This window comes from Gopherus evgoodei, chromosome 1 (genome assembly GCF_007399415.2).
Source record: "Gopherus evgoodei ecotype Sinaloan lineage chromosome 1, rGopEvg1_v1.p, whole genome shotgun sequence".
NCBI classification, from domain to species: Eukaryota; Metazoa; Chordata; order Testudines; family Testudinidae; genus Gopherus; species Gopherus evgoodei.
The window spans coordinates 204726952-204743207 of NC_044322.1; the positions used below are offsets into that span (position 1 = coordinate 204726952).

Here is a 16256-nt window from a genome sequence, read left to right on the forward strand (position 1 = left end):
ATCAGTGTGACTGTTTTGCACAGCACTACACACGTGGGAGATCGATAGCAGTGGAAGTGAAGGGAGCAACACCCACATTTTTCAAGCTCTGGAAATATATAAACTAGCCTCCAAAAATGGGTGCCCATATATTCTGCAAATGCTATAATAGTGTGTGCCTGTATTCTGGCCAGCAATGGCACCACATACAGACCTATCACATATATGACCTTGGAAACACACAATAAGGAAGGCAGTGGAAATCTCCTGGTTATGAAGCTGCGAACAATCAGTGACTTACATTTTCAAAGGTAGATAGTGATTTTGGGTGCCCAGTTTGAAATACTGTAAAGGGGCCTGATTTGCAAAAAGTGTCGAGTCCACCCTACTCAGAAAATCAGCCCCTCTTAAGGCATCTTGAATCAGTGACCCAAAAATGGAATAACTCCAATTACTAGTCACTTCTGATCCATAAATTCCAAGGCCAGAAGGAACCATTGTCATCAGCTAGTCCAGGGGCTCTCAAACTTCACTGTACTGCAACCCACTGCTGACAACAAAAATTGCTACATGACTCCAGGAGGCGGGACTGAAGCCTGAGACCCCCTTGGGGTGGGTGTGCAAATCTGAATCCCAAAGGCTTCAGCCCCAGGCAGGGGACTGTTACCTGAGGGCCTCCCCACACACTCAGGGCTGAAGCCCTTGAGCTTTGGCCCTGGGCCCCAGCAAGGCTAAATGCCAGACCATGGCGACCGCATTGATATAGGGTCATGACCCACTTTGGGATCTCAACCCACAGTTTGAGAACCGCTGATCTAGTCTTACCTCACAGGCCATAGAACTTCTCCAAAATAATTCCTAGAGCAGATCTTTCGGAAAAGCACCCAATCTTGATTTAAAAATGGCCAGTGATGGATAACCCAGCACAATCCTTGGTAAATTGTTCCAATGGCTAATTACTCTCACTGTCAAAAAGATACAGCTTATTTCAAGTCTGAATTTGTCTAGCTGCAACTTCCAATCATTGGATCCTGTTATATCTTTCTCTGCTAGACTGAAGAGCCCATGATTAAATATTTGTACCCCACATAGATACTTATAAACTGTAATTAAGTGACCCCTTAACCTTCTCTTTGTTACACTAAATAGACAAAAGCAGCAAAGAGTCCTGTGGCACCTTATAAACTAACAGACATATTGGAGCATGAGCTTTCATGGGTGAATACCCACTTCGTCGGATGCATGTGACAAAGTGGGTATTCACCCACGAAAGCTCATGCTCCAATACGTCTGTTAGTCAATAAGGTGCCACAGGACTCTTTGCAGCTTTTACAGATACAGACTAACATGGCTACCCCTCTGATACTAAATAGACAGACTCTGAGAACTCAATCACAAGTTTTCTAACCCTGTAGTCATTTTTGTGGCTCTTCTTTGAACCATCTCCAATTTAATCAATACTGATAACGGAGGCCAATATTTTTAAGGGATTGAGCTTTTGGCACCTGTGCTATAGAGAAGAGCTACTTAAATTCTCCCTCTATTTGCTTGGCTTGCAGTATATGCTGGCGATGGGTATACAAATACAGGCACATTTTCCTGCACATAGAAGACACTGGCTTTGAAAGTTATTTTCTGCTTACCTGAGAAAGTATCTCTTGGTTTTGCTTTCTGAAAATCTGCTTCATACTCTCTATAGGCAATTTTCTTAAACACAGGCTCTGAATTTTCTAATCTGCAATAGGAAGTATAAAAAATAAATTAAATGTAAAGCTTCTTAGCTATGCAGTGTGGTCCAATCGAGTGGGCACTAGACTGGGCTTCTGGAGACCTGGCTTCTATTCCTGGCTCTCACTTGGGTAAATCATTTCATCTGTTTCCCCTCCCACTCTGTGTCCATTTAGAGTGTAAGCTCTTTGGACAGGGACTCTCTTATTACATGTTTATTCAGCACATAACACAATGGAGCCACCGATTGCAGCTGGGGCTTCTAGACACTACTGTGATACAGTTTAATAAAGTAACCACCTTTTGCTATGCTGTAGCTCCTTTTGGCTCTACCGTGAGGTTGGTATTAATTTACTCACTTCACAGTTGGGGAAATAGGAACCCAGAGAGCTGAAGTGACCTGCCCAAAGTCACACAGGATGTGTATTGCAGAGCTGGGAGCAGAACCCGCATGCCTCATCGCTGTGCTTCAGTTTCAAGATCACCTGCAATGATCTCAGCACAATCATTCAGCGTGAAAATTATCTGTAAGTGCCATCACTTTTAGGTAAAATAGAAAATGTGATTTGTTCCCCTTTGAAAGAGCAAACTGGCCTCTTATAAGGCAGCCCAGGGATCAAAACCATTCAGGAAACTGCTTCTTGGGCAATGTGACAACTGTCTTTACCTTTTGAGACATAAAAGTATTTGCACAAATGGATAAGACGGTTACTCACCTTTGTAACTGTTGTTCTTCGAGATGTGTTGCTCATATCCATTCCAATTAGGTGTGCGCGCGCCGCGTGCACGTTCGTCGGAAGATTTTTACCCCAGCAACTCCCAGCGGGTCGGCTGGGCGCCCCCGGGTGTGGTGTCGCTATGGCACCGAATATATACCCCTGCCGACCCGTCTGCTCCTCAGTTCCTTCTTGCCAGCTACTCCGACAGTGGGGAAGGAGGGCGGATTTTGGAATGGATATGAGCAACACATCTCGAAGAACAACAGTACAAAGGTGAGTAACTGTCTTTTCTTCTTCGAGTGCTTGCTCATATCCATTCCAATTAGGTGAATCCCAAGCCTTACCTAGGCGGTGGGGTCGGAGTGAGAAACTGCAGAATGCAAAACTGCTAAGCCAAAGGCTGCATCGTCTCTGGATTGTTGCACCAGGGCATAATGGGAAGTAAAGGTGTGTACCGAAGACCATGTAGCTGCTCGACATATTTCCTGAATAGGCACTGGAGCTAAGAAGGCAGCCGACGAGGCCTGGGCCCTGGTAGAATGTGCGGTAATATGACCCGGAGAGGCATGAGCTAGATCATAGCAAGTCCGGATGCACGCTGCTACCCAGAACGAAATCCTCTGAGAACAGACGGGCTGGCCTTTCATCCGGTCCGCCACTGCAACAAAGAGTTGGGGCGTTTTGCGGAAGGGCCTTGTTCGGTCAATATAGAAGGCAAGTGCCCTACGGACGTCGAGCGAATGTAACTGCTGCTCCCTACGAGATGTATGCGGTTTGGGGAAGAAGACTGGGAGGAATAGGTCCTGGTTGAGATGAAAGGCCGAGACTACTTTAGGGAGGAAAGCCGGATGTGGGCATAGCTGCACCTTGTCCTTGTGGAACACCGTGTATGGTGGGTCCACCATCAGAGCCCAAAGCTCAGAGACTCTTCTAGCCGATGTAATGGCTACAAGGAAGGCTGTTTTCCATGATAAATATAGGAGTGAGCAGGTTGCCAATGGCTCGAACGGGGGGGGGGGGGATGTAAGTCTCGTCAGAATGAAATTGAGGTCCCAGGAAGGGGCGGGGAGTCGTACTAGGGGATAGAGACACTTCAGGCCTTTGAGGAACCTCGAGACCATAGGGTGGGAGAAGATGGAGTAAGCACCTTCTCCGGGGTGGAAAGTAGAGATAGCTGCCAAGTGCACTCGCAAAGATGAGATAGCGAGGCCTTGTTGTTTAAGATACCAGAGGTAGTCCAAAATAGTGGGGATGGGAACCTCTGTAGGTGCGACATCCCACTTTTGACACCAGCAAGAAAACCATTTCCACTTGGCTAAGTAAGTAGACCGAGTAGAAGGTTTCCTGCTACCCAGGAATATCTCTTGCACCGGAGCAGAGCAGCATAATTCCGATTGGGTTAACCATGCAGGAGCCACGCCGTTAGATGGAGGGATTGCAGGTCTGGGTGGAGAAGCCTGCCGTGGTCCTGCGTTATCAGATCCTGATGAAGGGGCAGGGGGATCGGGTTGGCTATCGAGTGGTCCAGCAACGTGTTGTACCAGTGTTGTCGGGGCCACGCAGGGGCGATCAGGATCAGTCGAGCCCTGTCCCTGCGAAGCTTTATGAGAACCCTGTGCACCATCGGGAAGGGTGGAAAGGCATAAAGCAGGTGGTTCGCCCAAGAGATTAGGAAGGCATCTGATACTGAGCCCAGGGTGAGACCCTGAAAGAAGCAGAACCTCTGACACTTCCTGTTGTTGCGGGTAGAGAAGAGGTCTATGTGGGGAAAGCCCCACTTCTGGAAGATGGAATGTACAATGTCTGGGCGAAGCGACCACTCGTGGGAGAGAAAGGATCTGCTGAGATGGTCTGCCAGAGTGTTCCGGACCCCTGGGAGGAAGGACGCTACAAGGTCTATAGAGTGGGCTATACAAAATTCCCACAGTTGGATTGCCTCCTGACAAAGGGGGGGAGGATTGAGTCCCTCCCTGTTTGTTTATGTAGTGCATTGCTGTTGTGTTGTCCGTGAGTACTAGAACACAACGGCCCTGCAGATGATGTTGGAATGTCTGGCAGGCGAGGCGGACTGCTCTCAGCTCCCGGACGTTTATGTGCAACGCTAGCTCTTGAGATGACCAGAGGCCTTGCGTGCGACGATGGCCTAGGTGTGCCCCCCAGCTAAGAGACGACACGTCCGTCGTTAGGGATACTGAGGGCTGTCTCGGTTGGAACGGCATTCCTGCACACACCAGGGAAGGTGTTAGCCACCAGTTGAGGGAGCCTAAGACGCTCTGAGGAACGGTGACAACCATGTCTATGGCGTCCCTGCCTGGGCAGTAAACTGAGGTGAGCCAGGTTTGAAGGGGACGCAGGCATAGTTTGGCATGCTTGGTTACAAAAGTGCATGGGGCCATGTGACCGAGAAGGCTGAGGCAGGTGCGGGCTGAGGTCGTCAGAAAAGTTTGAAGGCTTTCTATGGCCGAAACTAGTGTCCGAAAGCGGGGTAGCGGAAGGCAGGCTGTTGTGAGTTTGGAGTCTAGAATGGCCCCAATGAATTCTATTCTTGAGTGGGCACTAGAGTAGACTTCTCTAGATTGATCATCAGGCCCAACCGCTCGAATAGGTCCGTGATGATGGCAACATGCCTGGTGACTTGGGCCTCGGAGGTCCCACGAATAAGCCAGTCATCTAGGTAAGGAAAGACGTGTATTCGCCAACGACGGAGGAAGGCGGCCACTACAGCCATGCACTTTGTAAACACGCGCGGGGCGATGGAGAGGCCAAACGGAATTGAAAATGTTGATCGTGCACCATAAACTGTAGGTACCGTCTGTGCGGAGGGTAAATGGTGATGTGAAAGTATGCATCCTTCATGTCGAGAGCAGCGTACCAGTCTCCGGGATCCAAGGATGGGATGATGGTCCCCAGGGACACCATGCGGAACTTCAACTTCTTCAGAAAGATGTTGAGACCGCGCAGGTCCAGGATGGGTCGGAGACCTCCTTTTGTCTTGGGGATTAGGAAATATCGGGAGTAAAATCCCTTGCCCCTGAATTCCTCCGGCACCTCCTCTATAGCTCCGATGGAAAGGAGCGTACGAAACTCTTGCCAGAGGAATTGCTCGTGAGAGGGGTCCCTGAAGAGGGATGGGGAGGAGGTGAAATAAATTGGAAGTGGTATCCAAATTCCACCGTGCGTAGGACCCAACGATCTGAGGTTAATTGGGCCCACGCAGGGAGGAAGGAGGAAAGGCGGTTGGAAAACTAAAGGGGATCCTGTGGAAGGACTGGTGCTCTGCTCTCGGGGGCACCTTCAAAAGTTCGGTTTTGGTCCCGCTGATGGTTTGGCGGGACCGTTATTCTGGCCCCCTTGGGAACTCGATTGCCATCTGTGGTTCCTGCAACCACACTTCTTGCTAAAGTCTTATCGTGGCCTGGGTGGGGGGTAAGGGAGCTGAGGCTGGGTACGGAAAGACCTCTGTTGGGTTTGCGGAGTATGCATCCCGAGGGAAAGCATGACGACGTGATTGTCTTTAAGACTCTGGAGTCTAGGGTCTGTTTTCTGAGAGAAAAGGCCCTGTCCATCAAACGGAAGGTCCTGAATAGTGTGTTGCAGTTTAGGAGGTAGACCTGAGACCTGCAACCATGATATTCTCCACATTGTAATCCCCGAGGCCATGGTTCTGGCCACCGAATCAGCAGTGTCAAGTGAGGCCTGCAGGTGCCATTTTCTTCCCTTCCTCCAGAAGGGCCTGGAATTCCAGACAGGAGTCCTGTGGGACCAGTTCAGCGAACTTACCCACTGATTGCCAGGTATTATAATTATACCTGCTGAGCAGGGCCTGTTGGTTAGCCACCCGCAGCTGGAGGCCTCCGGCGGAGTAGACTTTACGCCTCAATAGATCCATCTGTCTAGCCTCCCACGATTTTGGGGCTGGGGCTTGTTGGCCATGGCGCTCTCGCTCATTTACAGATTGAACGACCAGATAGCATGGAGGAGGATGGGTATATAAGTATTCATACCCTTTAGAGAGTTCCATGTATTTCCTTTCCACGCCTCTGGCCGTGGGAGGGATAGACGCCGGAGATTGCCAAATGGTGTCCACTTTGGCTTGGATGGAACAGATGAATGGCAGAGCCACGCGAGTTGGGGCATCCGCCGACAGTATGTCTATGACCGGGTCTTCCACCTCCGGGACCTCCTCCACCTGGAGGTTGATATTTAAGGCAACTCGCTGGAGAAGGTCCTGGTGGGCTCGGAGGTCGATCGGGGGCAGGCCCGATGATGAAGTACCGGCTACTGCCTTGTCTGGTGAAGAAGAGGACGAGAGACCCGGCATGGTTGGCTCATTTAGTGACTCCTGTTTCAGAGGAGCATCAGGGTCTGGGAACACCTGAGGGTCCGGCACCAGAGCCGATTCGTCTGTACCTGCTGGAGGAGGGTGGCTAACAGTGGCCTCTGGTGCACGATGTTCTGACAGGGCAGAATGAGATGGAACCGTGGGTTCGCCTTGGGCCTGGTGATATGCCCAAGGCGTCCAGAAGGACCACTGAGGCGCCTGTTCCGTGCCTTGAGCCTTCTGGAGGACACGGCTCTGTTGTTCTGAATCCCCATATGCAGCGCTATCAGCGTGCGAAGACTCAGATGGGTGCCGTGATGGCCATGACGGAGCAGAGAGCATGTGAGGAGGAGCCCTGTTCACAGGGTACCGTACGTCGTGCCGCACCGGAGAGCGGTACCGGGAGTCATAACGGTGCCGAGAGGTTGACCGGGACCTGCGACCAGTGTGGTGCTGGGAGGTCGACCAGGATCATGAAGCTCTATGGTGAGAGCGACTGCGGCGTGAACAGTGCTGGGAGCTGGGTCACCGTCTGGAGTATCGGTCCAGAGAGCGGGATCTTGAGCGGTGCCACGAGTATGACCGGTACTGAGAAGGAGATCGGTACCGCGACTGCGAGCGGCACCTACATCGGGACCAGCAGTGAGATCGGGAACGGTGGCGAGACCTCGATCTCGAGTGGTGCCTGTCTGTGGCATCGATGGAAGGTGGCCTGACCAGGGCAGGCTTCCATGTTGACGCAACAACCCGCACCACTGGTGTGGTGGGAACGATAAGCTCTACCGAGGCGTGTGCTGGGGAGCTGTCATGCACTGGACTCAACGGCTCTTGCATGGCCTGAATCAACAGTGCCGAGATTGCCGGTGCCGCGACAGTTGTTGGTGCTGGGTGACTCGGTTTTGGCTGATGCTCAGACTGCGGTGTAGATATTGGAGCCACAGGAGCTTTGACCTTTTTGGTACGCGGGGAGAGGGAGCGGTGCCGGGCTGGCTTCTGGGCCGGTGACGGCTGGTGCCGGGGCATCTTGGTGGTGCCGGCGTTCTCCGGTGCCGACGAGGCTCTTCTCCCCGGCACGGACTGTGCAGCACTTGGTGCCGAAGACGGAGGAGTGAGGGCCGCCTCCATTAGGAGCTGCTTAAGACGAAAGTCCCGCTCCTTTTTTGCCCGTGGCTTAAAGAACTTGCAAATCTGGCACTTATCTGTAAAATGGGATTCCCCCAGGCACTTTAGGCAGGAGTCGTGGGGGTCTCCCATTGGCATCGGCCGCCGGCAGGCCGAGCACGGTTTGAAGCCCGGTGAACCAGGCATGGGCCTGGGAACCGGAAGAGGGGAAGGGGCTAATCCCCAGCCCTCTGAGCTATATTCATTAACTACGTTAACAAAAGGTTATTAAAAGTATTAACTACAACTTTAAAACTATAAAACTATATACACAATAAGTACTAGAAGGAGTGAATAGCTAGGAAAGTGAAGATCAGCTAAGCCGCGCTCCACTGTTCCAACGACCGACACGGGTGGTAAGAAGGAACTGAGGAGCGGACGGGTCGGCAGGAGTATATATTCGGTGCCATAGCGGCGCCATGCTAGGGGGCGTCCAGCCGACCCGCTGGGAGTTGCTAGGGTAAAAATCTTCTGACGAATGTGCACGCGGCACGCGCACACCTAATTGGAATGGATATGAGCAAGCCCTCAAAGAAGAACCGATGCTATGTGCTGTAGAAGAAACTCAAGCAGGCAAAAGGAAGAGAGCACATGGCGGTTGGACAATAGGTGTTGAGCTGAAATGAAGGTTGGAAGGGCAGAGCAGCTACATTTTGTGTCATGCATCCCACACTGATTGGTAGATTTCTTGGTAGCTATTGCAGGGGGGGTTCAGCAACAACCCCCCCTCTTCCTTTCAGGCTTGGTAGGGGGAAGCTGATGACATCGCAGACAGGGAGGCAGGGCAGCTGGAATAAGGAGAGGTCAGCCCATGGTGATGGCTCAGGATACAGCCTTTGAGTTCAGAGCACATCTGTTGCCCTGCAAGACTGTGGATTACCCTAAGTCACTCTCCTGCAAGGAAGGAATCAGGCAGAAATGCCACAGGTTTCTACTCCATGGGGAGCAGAATTGGGCCCTCTGAGTTAACAGGAATTTTGTCATTGACTACAGGAAGAGAAGGCTCTGATCTATGGAGTTCACTGCGGAGTTTTTCCCTGCAACAGTTTGTCCTCACGAAGGTGATATGTGACCTCATGTAATGATGTCAGATGGAACATGCCTGATCAACCCTGGGGCGTAGGAAAAAGGAAGTTATTACAAAAGGATCATTAGAAAAACCTGACATCTTTTCATTAAAATGTTTAATTGAAATTTCAAAAATCTGAAACGTTTCTGCTAGGATTAGTTATAACGTGCAGCCAGAAATAATCTTTGACCAGCCAGGGTGTGTAAACAGAGTGAAACCTCTAGCCAGCTTGGTTTCTATACACAGAGATGAGTGGGAGACACATACCTAGCAAAAAAAGAAACCAAAGAGCAGCCTGGAAATGTCATGGACATGTGAATGCAAGCCCAAATGGTGTATGTTTGGAGGGAAGGGGGCTCTGAAAAATTACACCTGATTATATCATATACAGTATTGCCAGCCTCAAATGTTCAAAAATATGAGATCTTGTTTAAAAAATATATTTTTTAAACAAAATGGAAGAGTAAGCTTATGCCCAAAATAGAGCAGTTGTGTATTCAGACCTGAGTTGTTTTTAGTGTTGTTGTAGCCATGTTTGTCCCAAGATATGAGACACAAGGTGGGTGAGATAACATCTTTTATTGGACCAACTTCTTTCTGAGTGAACAGCCAATAAAATAGGTTATCCCTTTAGAGATCAATTAAATGCATTCAAAGAAGTTTTGGGCCCTCTAGATATATTTGAATAAAAAACATTCAGGCTGCTCAAAGAATGTCAGACTTCCATTCCACCTAACTCCCCCACTGTTTCCCTCCTGGGTCCTTCCCTCCTCTCCCTATTCCCGTAGGTCTCCTGTATTATTACCGTAACCTCCACCCTAATGTGTTATGCCTATATAGTACTGTCTGGTTTTGTATTGTCTGTTCTTGCAGATTTAAAGAGTTGTAAAATTGCATAATTCTGCTGGAGATCCCATGAAGCCTGCATTATTCTGAAGCATATATGAACTGTAAGTCATTTACCTTTTGGTACCTTTTATTGGTTATTTTTTTAAACCACAAAAAAAAAATCAATAAAATACTAAATCACAAAAAAATTGTCAATGCTGCCATGGAAACCTGAAAGTGAAACTGAGCGGAAAGCATGAACATGATGAAACTGATTATTGTGTATTCATCACCCCAGCTGAAGAAATGTACTTAGTATGCAACCATAAAGAAAGTAAACTAGATTATTCATTTACATTTTTAAAAATCTATGGTGTTTTTTGTAAGGACCTTTTCTTATTTAAAAATAGATGTAGTATTGTCAACTTTATGATTTTTTTTTGGTTAGTTCTGCGATATTTGATGTTTTTTTCTTAAGGCCCCAATCAGTTGAATCAAAAGTTTGCATGAGAATCTCAGCTTTAAAAAAAAACAAAACAAAAATAGAAAACAGTAGATTTCTAGTGGCTGCAGAGAAAACTTGAAAATGGGAAGAGAGTGTGACCAAAAAGCAAATAAATAGAACTCCAAATTTCCCCCCAAATGATGAGATTTTAAACAGATAATAATGTTGAGAGGTTTTTTTATTTGCCTTGTGGCCTTTGAGCTTTTCTAGACAACTGTGGGGGCCAGAAACTTTTTTTTAATTGTTGAAATGAAAGCTGAGATTCTGATGTGTTCACCTAGCCGCAGGAGCTGAAGCTGTGAGAAAACACCAAATTTAAAGAGACTCATGCAAAAATCTTCGATGTAGGATTGACCCCAGTGAGAGTTCTGGGGGCACAGAGGATGCTGGTGTGAGCCCAAGTTTGCCTTTGTCAAAATGATATTTAAAAAATCACATTGTGTGAATAAAACAGCTGATAGCATTGAACTGAATGAAGGGCTTCATCCAACTGGAGTCAATGCAAAGACTCTTATCAACTTCTATAGGCTGGATCAGGCCCGAGGCCCAGCTGTGCACAAACTCCTCAGGAGACTCAAGTCCCTTTCAGCCCAAGAGGGGGCTGGTTGCCTCCACATCTTCCTACTCTTACCTGGACTGTTCTTTGGACTGGGGTCTGTAGCTCCAGCTGGTAGTCTCTGCAGCTATGTAGTGCTCCCGGACCTGAGCTGCTCCCACCCGATGCCACGCCAAACCTGGCCACCATAAACCAAGCAGCATCAAGAGGAGGCGCGGGCAGAAGAGCCCCATGGTGCAAACTCCTGCTGATGCCACACTGGGAGATACACAAGGCAGTGGCTGCTGCTTTTGCTGCTACTGCTGGGGAAATACTTTCATTGTGGTTAGTGATGCAAGAGGTGGTGGTGCTATTAGTGACATCCAGGTCATTGCTCTTCACTGTGTCCTGCTATTGACAGGAATTAGAGGGGAGATAAACAGCTGCTCAGGCTGCCTTTCCCTCCCTCCCCCACATCTTCCCTGCTGCGTGCCAAGCGCAGAGGACAAGCAGCCTCAACCACATAATGCAGAGTTGGTTGACTGGGTCATTGCCTACTAGGGCAGTAGGGTATTAGGGGCAGCTACCCAAATAGAAACAGTTTATGTGGCTGACTTGCAGGGTGATGAAGCATAGGGGCAGTGCTGGCACTGGGGGCAGGGACCTGGCTAGGGATGCCAAACGTCTTTGGATTTCAGGGATTATTCCAATTTTGAGGGGGAAAGATCCGGCATCCTGCAAACCTGGCATGCTGGGTGATAAAGAGCAAGAAATAGTTCAGGGCCTGGGGACTGACAGGCTCCAGAGACTTGTACTAGTTCAAATCCAGTCCAGGTTAGTAGGAACTGACAGCTGCTACCTCAGTACAGCTCTGTGGTGGCCTGTGATAATCTGGGAGCTCCTTGTCGACAAGCATCCACATAATCAGATAAATGACATTAAATACTCCCTTTATTAGCAAGCAATATGCAGAGCCAGATTAACCTTTTGTGGGCCTGACGCCAAACTTATTTGTGGTCCCCCATGAGAACAATGGAGCATGGCGTGGGGAGGTCAATCCCTAGAGCAAGGGGCCAGCCAGGGGCAATCGGGCATGGCATGGATGAGGCCTCCCTGTTCTGTCCAACCCAGTGCGAGGGCACTATTTACAAACCGGCAGTTGCAGACACACAGGGGCCCACCTGGGCCTGTGCTGCCAGCATGTCCCTTCCCCTTGGGGGGCGGGCACATGCCACACCACACAGCTGCTCCCCCCACAACATCCTCTGCACTTTTTATAGCCAGAGCCCCCACAGACCCACTATGCCCAGCACCCCCAAGCCCCACCACACAAATGTATAGTGCCCTGAACACCACCACCCCAGCCCAGCACCTCCTCGCCCACAACCCCATCACAACTGCCCACACCCCCTTCACAACCCCCACTCCCTAGTGCCCCAACATACACATCTTCCCTGCCCCCTCACAGCCCAGGATCCCTCCCCCCCTGCAAGAAACCCACTCCCCCATACACTGCCTCAATCCACACTCACTGGCCCTGCTGGGAGGCAACTGTGTCTGCTAGGCTGAGACGGCAGTGCAGAGCTGGTCCCAGGGTGAGGAATCGCTCCGGTCCCTCGGGAGTGCCGCAATCAGCCAGGCCAGGGCCTGCCCCGGCTGGGCTCCCTCCAGACGCACTTCCTCTAGAGGGGCCCAGCCAAGCTCCCCACACTGTCCTCTCCCCTCCACCCCCAGGCTGAGATGGCTAGGCTTCTGCACCAGTCCCAGGCAGCTCAGCTCTGGGGAGACAGGTGGGGCCCCACAGGTGGTGGGAAGCAGAGACTGCTGGAGCCAGAGGTGCACTGGGGTGTGGCCAGGGGGCAGAGAGCAGGGGGGTGGGGCTGAGGAGGCAGGAGGCGGGCAGGCCAAGAGGAGCAAGTGGTGGGCGGGGGGAGCTAGAGGGGTCTCGGGGAGCAGTGCAAGTGAAGCAGGCCGGGGCCCCTTCTGAGCATGGGCCCAGCTCCATGGATTCACTGGAGCCATTGTAAACCCAAGACTGGCAATATGCCAAACCTGAAGGAGACAGGGAGACTTGACTCCTCTTTTGTCCAGAGTGAGAGTCCCTCTACCTCAGCTTTGAGTAGAGCTGGCTGAAATATTTTGAACATATTTTGGTTTTAAAAAAAAAGTCTCTAAAATGATTTTCTTGTGTGAAAATCTGTTGACAATGTTGAAATTTGACATCAACACTTTCATGCCTTTTTGGATATTTTTGGTTGTTTTTTTGTTTTGTTTTTTACATCAAAAACAAATCAGAAACATAACCAAAAAAAGTCAATAACCATTTTGATATTCTCCCAATGTCAGTTATTTTTGATATAAGAAAAATAGTTGATTTAGGTTTTTAGTAAATGCAAAGTTTCAGTAATCTTTTTGACAGTGTCTGTTACAAATTAAAAACAAAAAAACAAAAAAATCACAAAAAGTAAAAAAAAAAAATTAAAAGAAAGAAAATTAGGTTCAATTTAAAACACTTTGAAACAAAAACATGTTGGCAATTTCCCCAAATTAATTTTGGATGTAACCAACCAACCAACTCTAGGTCTGGGATACATTTACAGGGCACTGGAGAGGAACTTGTCCATGCTGTACTGTTCAATTCTCTGGCTCTCACAGATGCATAGATTTTAAAGCCAGAAGACACCATTATCATTATACAGTCTGACTGCCTATAAGACACAGGCCATAGGACTTGCCTGAATTAACTCCTACTTCAAGTCTAATAACTGTGGTAGAATGAAAACACATCCTTTAGAAAAACATACAATCTTGATTTAAAGATTTCCAGTGACAGAGAATCCACCACATCTCTAGTAAGTTGTTCCTGTGGTTAATTACCTTCACTTAAAATGTGCATCTTGTTTTCAGTCTAAAAATGTCTAGCTTCAACTTCTAGCCATCGGATTTTGTAATGACTTTTTCTGGTAGATTAAAGAGCTGTCTGTGTTCAGAAATCTCTTCTCCATGTAGGTACCTGTAGAATTTGTTATAACTTCATCTGTTAGATTGAAGAGCACTCTATTAGCACATTTTTGTTTCCCATAGGTTCTTCCAGGTCATTGACAAAAATGTTAAACAGAAGAATCGATCCCTGTGGGATTCCACCAGAAACACACCCACTGGATGATGATTCCTCACATTTACAATTTCATTTTGAGAGCTATCAGTGAGCTATGTTTTAATCCATTTAATGTGTGGCATGTTCATTTTGAATCATTCTAGTTTCCTAACAAATTAAAATATCACGTCAAGTGCCTTACAGAAGTCTAAGTATGTTACATTGGCACTACTACTTTTAACTAAACTTGTAATCTCATCCAAAAAGATATCCAGTTAGAAAACAGATTTTGTCACCCTATAAATCCACGTTGTCATTAATTATATTATCCCTCATTAAGTCAAGTCCCATGTCAGCCATTCTATTATTTTGCTTGGGATCCATGTCAGACTGATAGGCCTATAATTACTTGGTCATCCCATTTATGCTTTTTAAACACTGGCATAACAGTAATTTTCTTCCTGTCTTCTGGAACTTCCCCAGTGTTCCAAGACTTATTCAGAATCAATAGTAGGGGGCCAGAGAGCTCCCCAGCAGGTCTTAAGATTCTTGGATGAAAATTATCCAGACCTGCTGATTTTAAAATGTCTAACTTTAGTAGCTGTTGTTTAACATCTTCCTTAGTTACTGTTGGAATAGAAAGTATTTTATGGCAATCATATGATATGAAAATACCATCTTGCTTTTCCCCCACAAACATAGAACAGAAATATTTATCAAACACACATCTGCCTTTTCTGCGTTATTATCAGGGGCGGCTCTAGGCATTTTGCCACCCCAAGCATGGCAGGCAGGCTGCCTTCGGTGGCTTGCTGCAGGAAGTCCCCGGTCTCGCCGATTCGGTGGCACACCTGCGGGAGGCGACTGGCAGAGTGCCCCCCGTGGCTTGCCGCCCCGAGCACACACTTGGCGTGCTGGTGCCTGGAGCCGCCCCTGGTTATTATTGACAATTCCACTATTTCCTCTAGTAATGGACCAGTTACCATTGTAGGATTCCTTTTGTTCCTAATGTATTTAAAAATACCTATGGCAGCAGAAATAAGGACAAGAAGATTTCTCTTTGTGTCCTTTTGCTTCTTTTACTACGTTTCTACCATTGCTAACTTGTGATTTATGTTAATTGCTATTAAATTCCTCTTTTCCCCCCATTTGTCATTAGAACAAATGGAAAAAAGGGAAAGTTGATAGAAACTAATATAATTTATATATAAAATTTTACAGCTGCTTTTACTTCTCTCATAGTCAGGCTGCTTTCTAACCAGTGTAGTCTTGCACCTAAACAAACAGTGGGGGATTTAGAGAGTTGGTGGTGGGCCCGTGTGCAGTTTCATTTTTGGGGCCCCCACCTTGGTAGCGGCAGCCGGGAGCCCTGGGGCAGCTGCCCCTTTTGCTCCCCCCATCAGCAGCCCTGGGTGCAGGGGATGCTGCAGCACCCTCATTTTTATGTGGGGCTTCACTGCCGCCCTGTGCCACTTACGTTAAAACATATTGTTAGAAGCATAGAACTGCAGGGGCTGCCAAAACTTCCCCATGCCACTCCACCAGCACCTTGACATATGTTAAAAATCATTAAGAAAGGGATAGATGGTAAAACAGAAAATATATTGCCTCTATATAAATCCATGGTATGTATGCCCACATTTTGAATCCTGCATGCAGATGTGGTTGCCCCTCTCTAAAAAGATGTATTGGAATTGGAAAAGGTTCAGAAAAGAGCAACAAAAATGATTAGGGGTATGGAACAGCTTCTGTATGAGAAGAGATTAAGAAGACTGGGACTTTTCAGCTTGGAAAAGAGATGACTAAGGGGGAATATGATAAAGGTCTATAAAATCGTGACTGGAGTGGAGAAAGTAAATAAGGAAGTATTATTTACTCCTCATAACACAAGAACTAGGAGTCACTAAATTAAATTAATAGGCACCAGGTTTAAAACAAACAAAAGGAAATATTTCTTCACACAACGCACAGTCAACCTGTTGAACTCTTTGCCAGAGGATATTGTGAAGGTCAAGACTAACAGAGTTCAAAAAAGAACTAGACAAATTCATGGAGGATAGGTCCATCAATGGCTATTAGCCAGGATGGGCAGGAATGGTGTCCCTAGCCTCTGTTTGCTAGAAGCTGGGAATTGGCAATAGGGGATGGATCACTTGATGATTGCCTGTTCTGCTCATTCTCCCTGGCGCACCTGGCATTGGCCACTGTCGGAAGATAGGATACTGGGCTAGATGGATCTTTGGTCTGATCCAGTATGGCCGTTCTTATGTTCTTGAGACAGGTTCATCACATAGCAGCCTTGTTAAATCTAAGG

General features: G+C 48.0%; 1 protein-coding gene across 1 annotated transcript in view; it reads right to left on the reverse strand.

The window, feature by feature from the left end:
- Positions 1-11099, reverse strand: part of LOC115644361 (coagulation factor V-like) — a 67361-nt gene extending 56262 nt beyond the window's left edge. Inside the window, exons 1-2 of the mRNA XM_030548591.1 lie at positions 10942-11099; positions 1623-1714 (exon numbers count right to left, since the gene is read on the reverse strand). Coding sequence (XP_030404451.1) covers positions 1623-1714; positions 10942-11099 — 250 coding nt within the window. The remainder of the gene's footprint in view (positions 1-1622; positions 1715-10941) is intronic.
- Positions 11100-16256: the final 5157 nt, after the last annotated feature.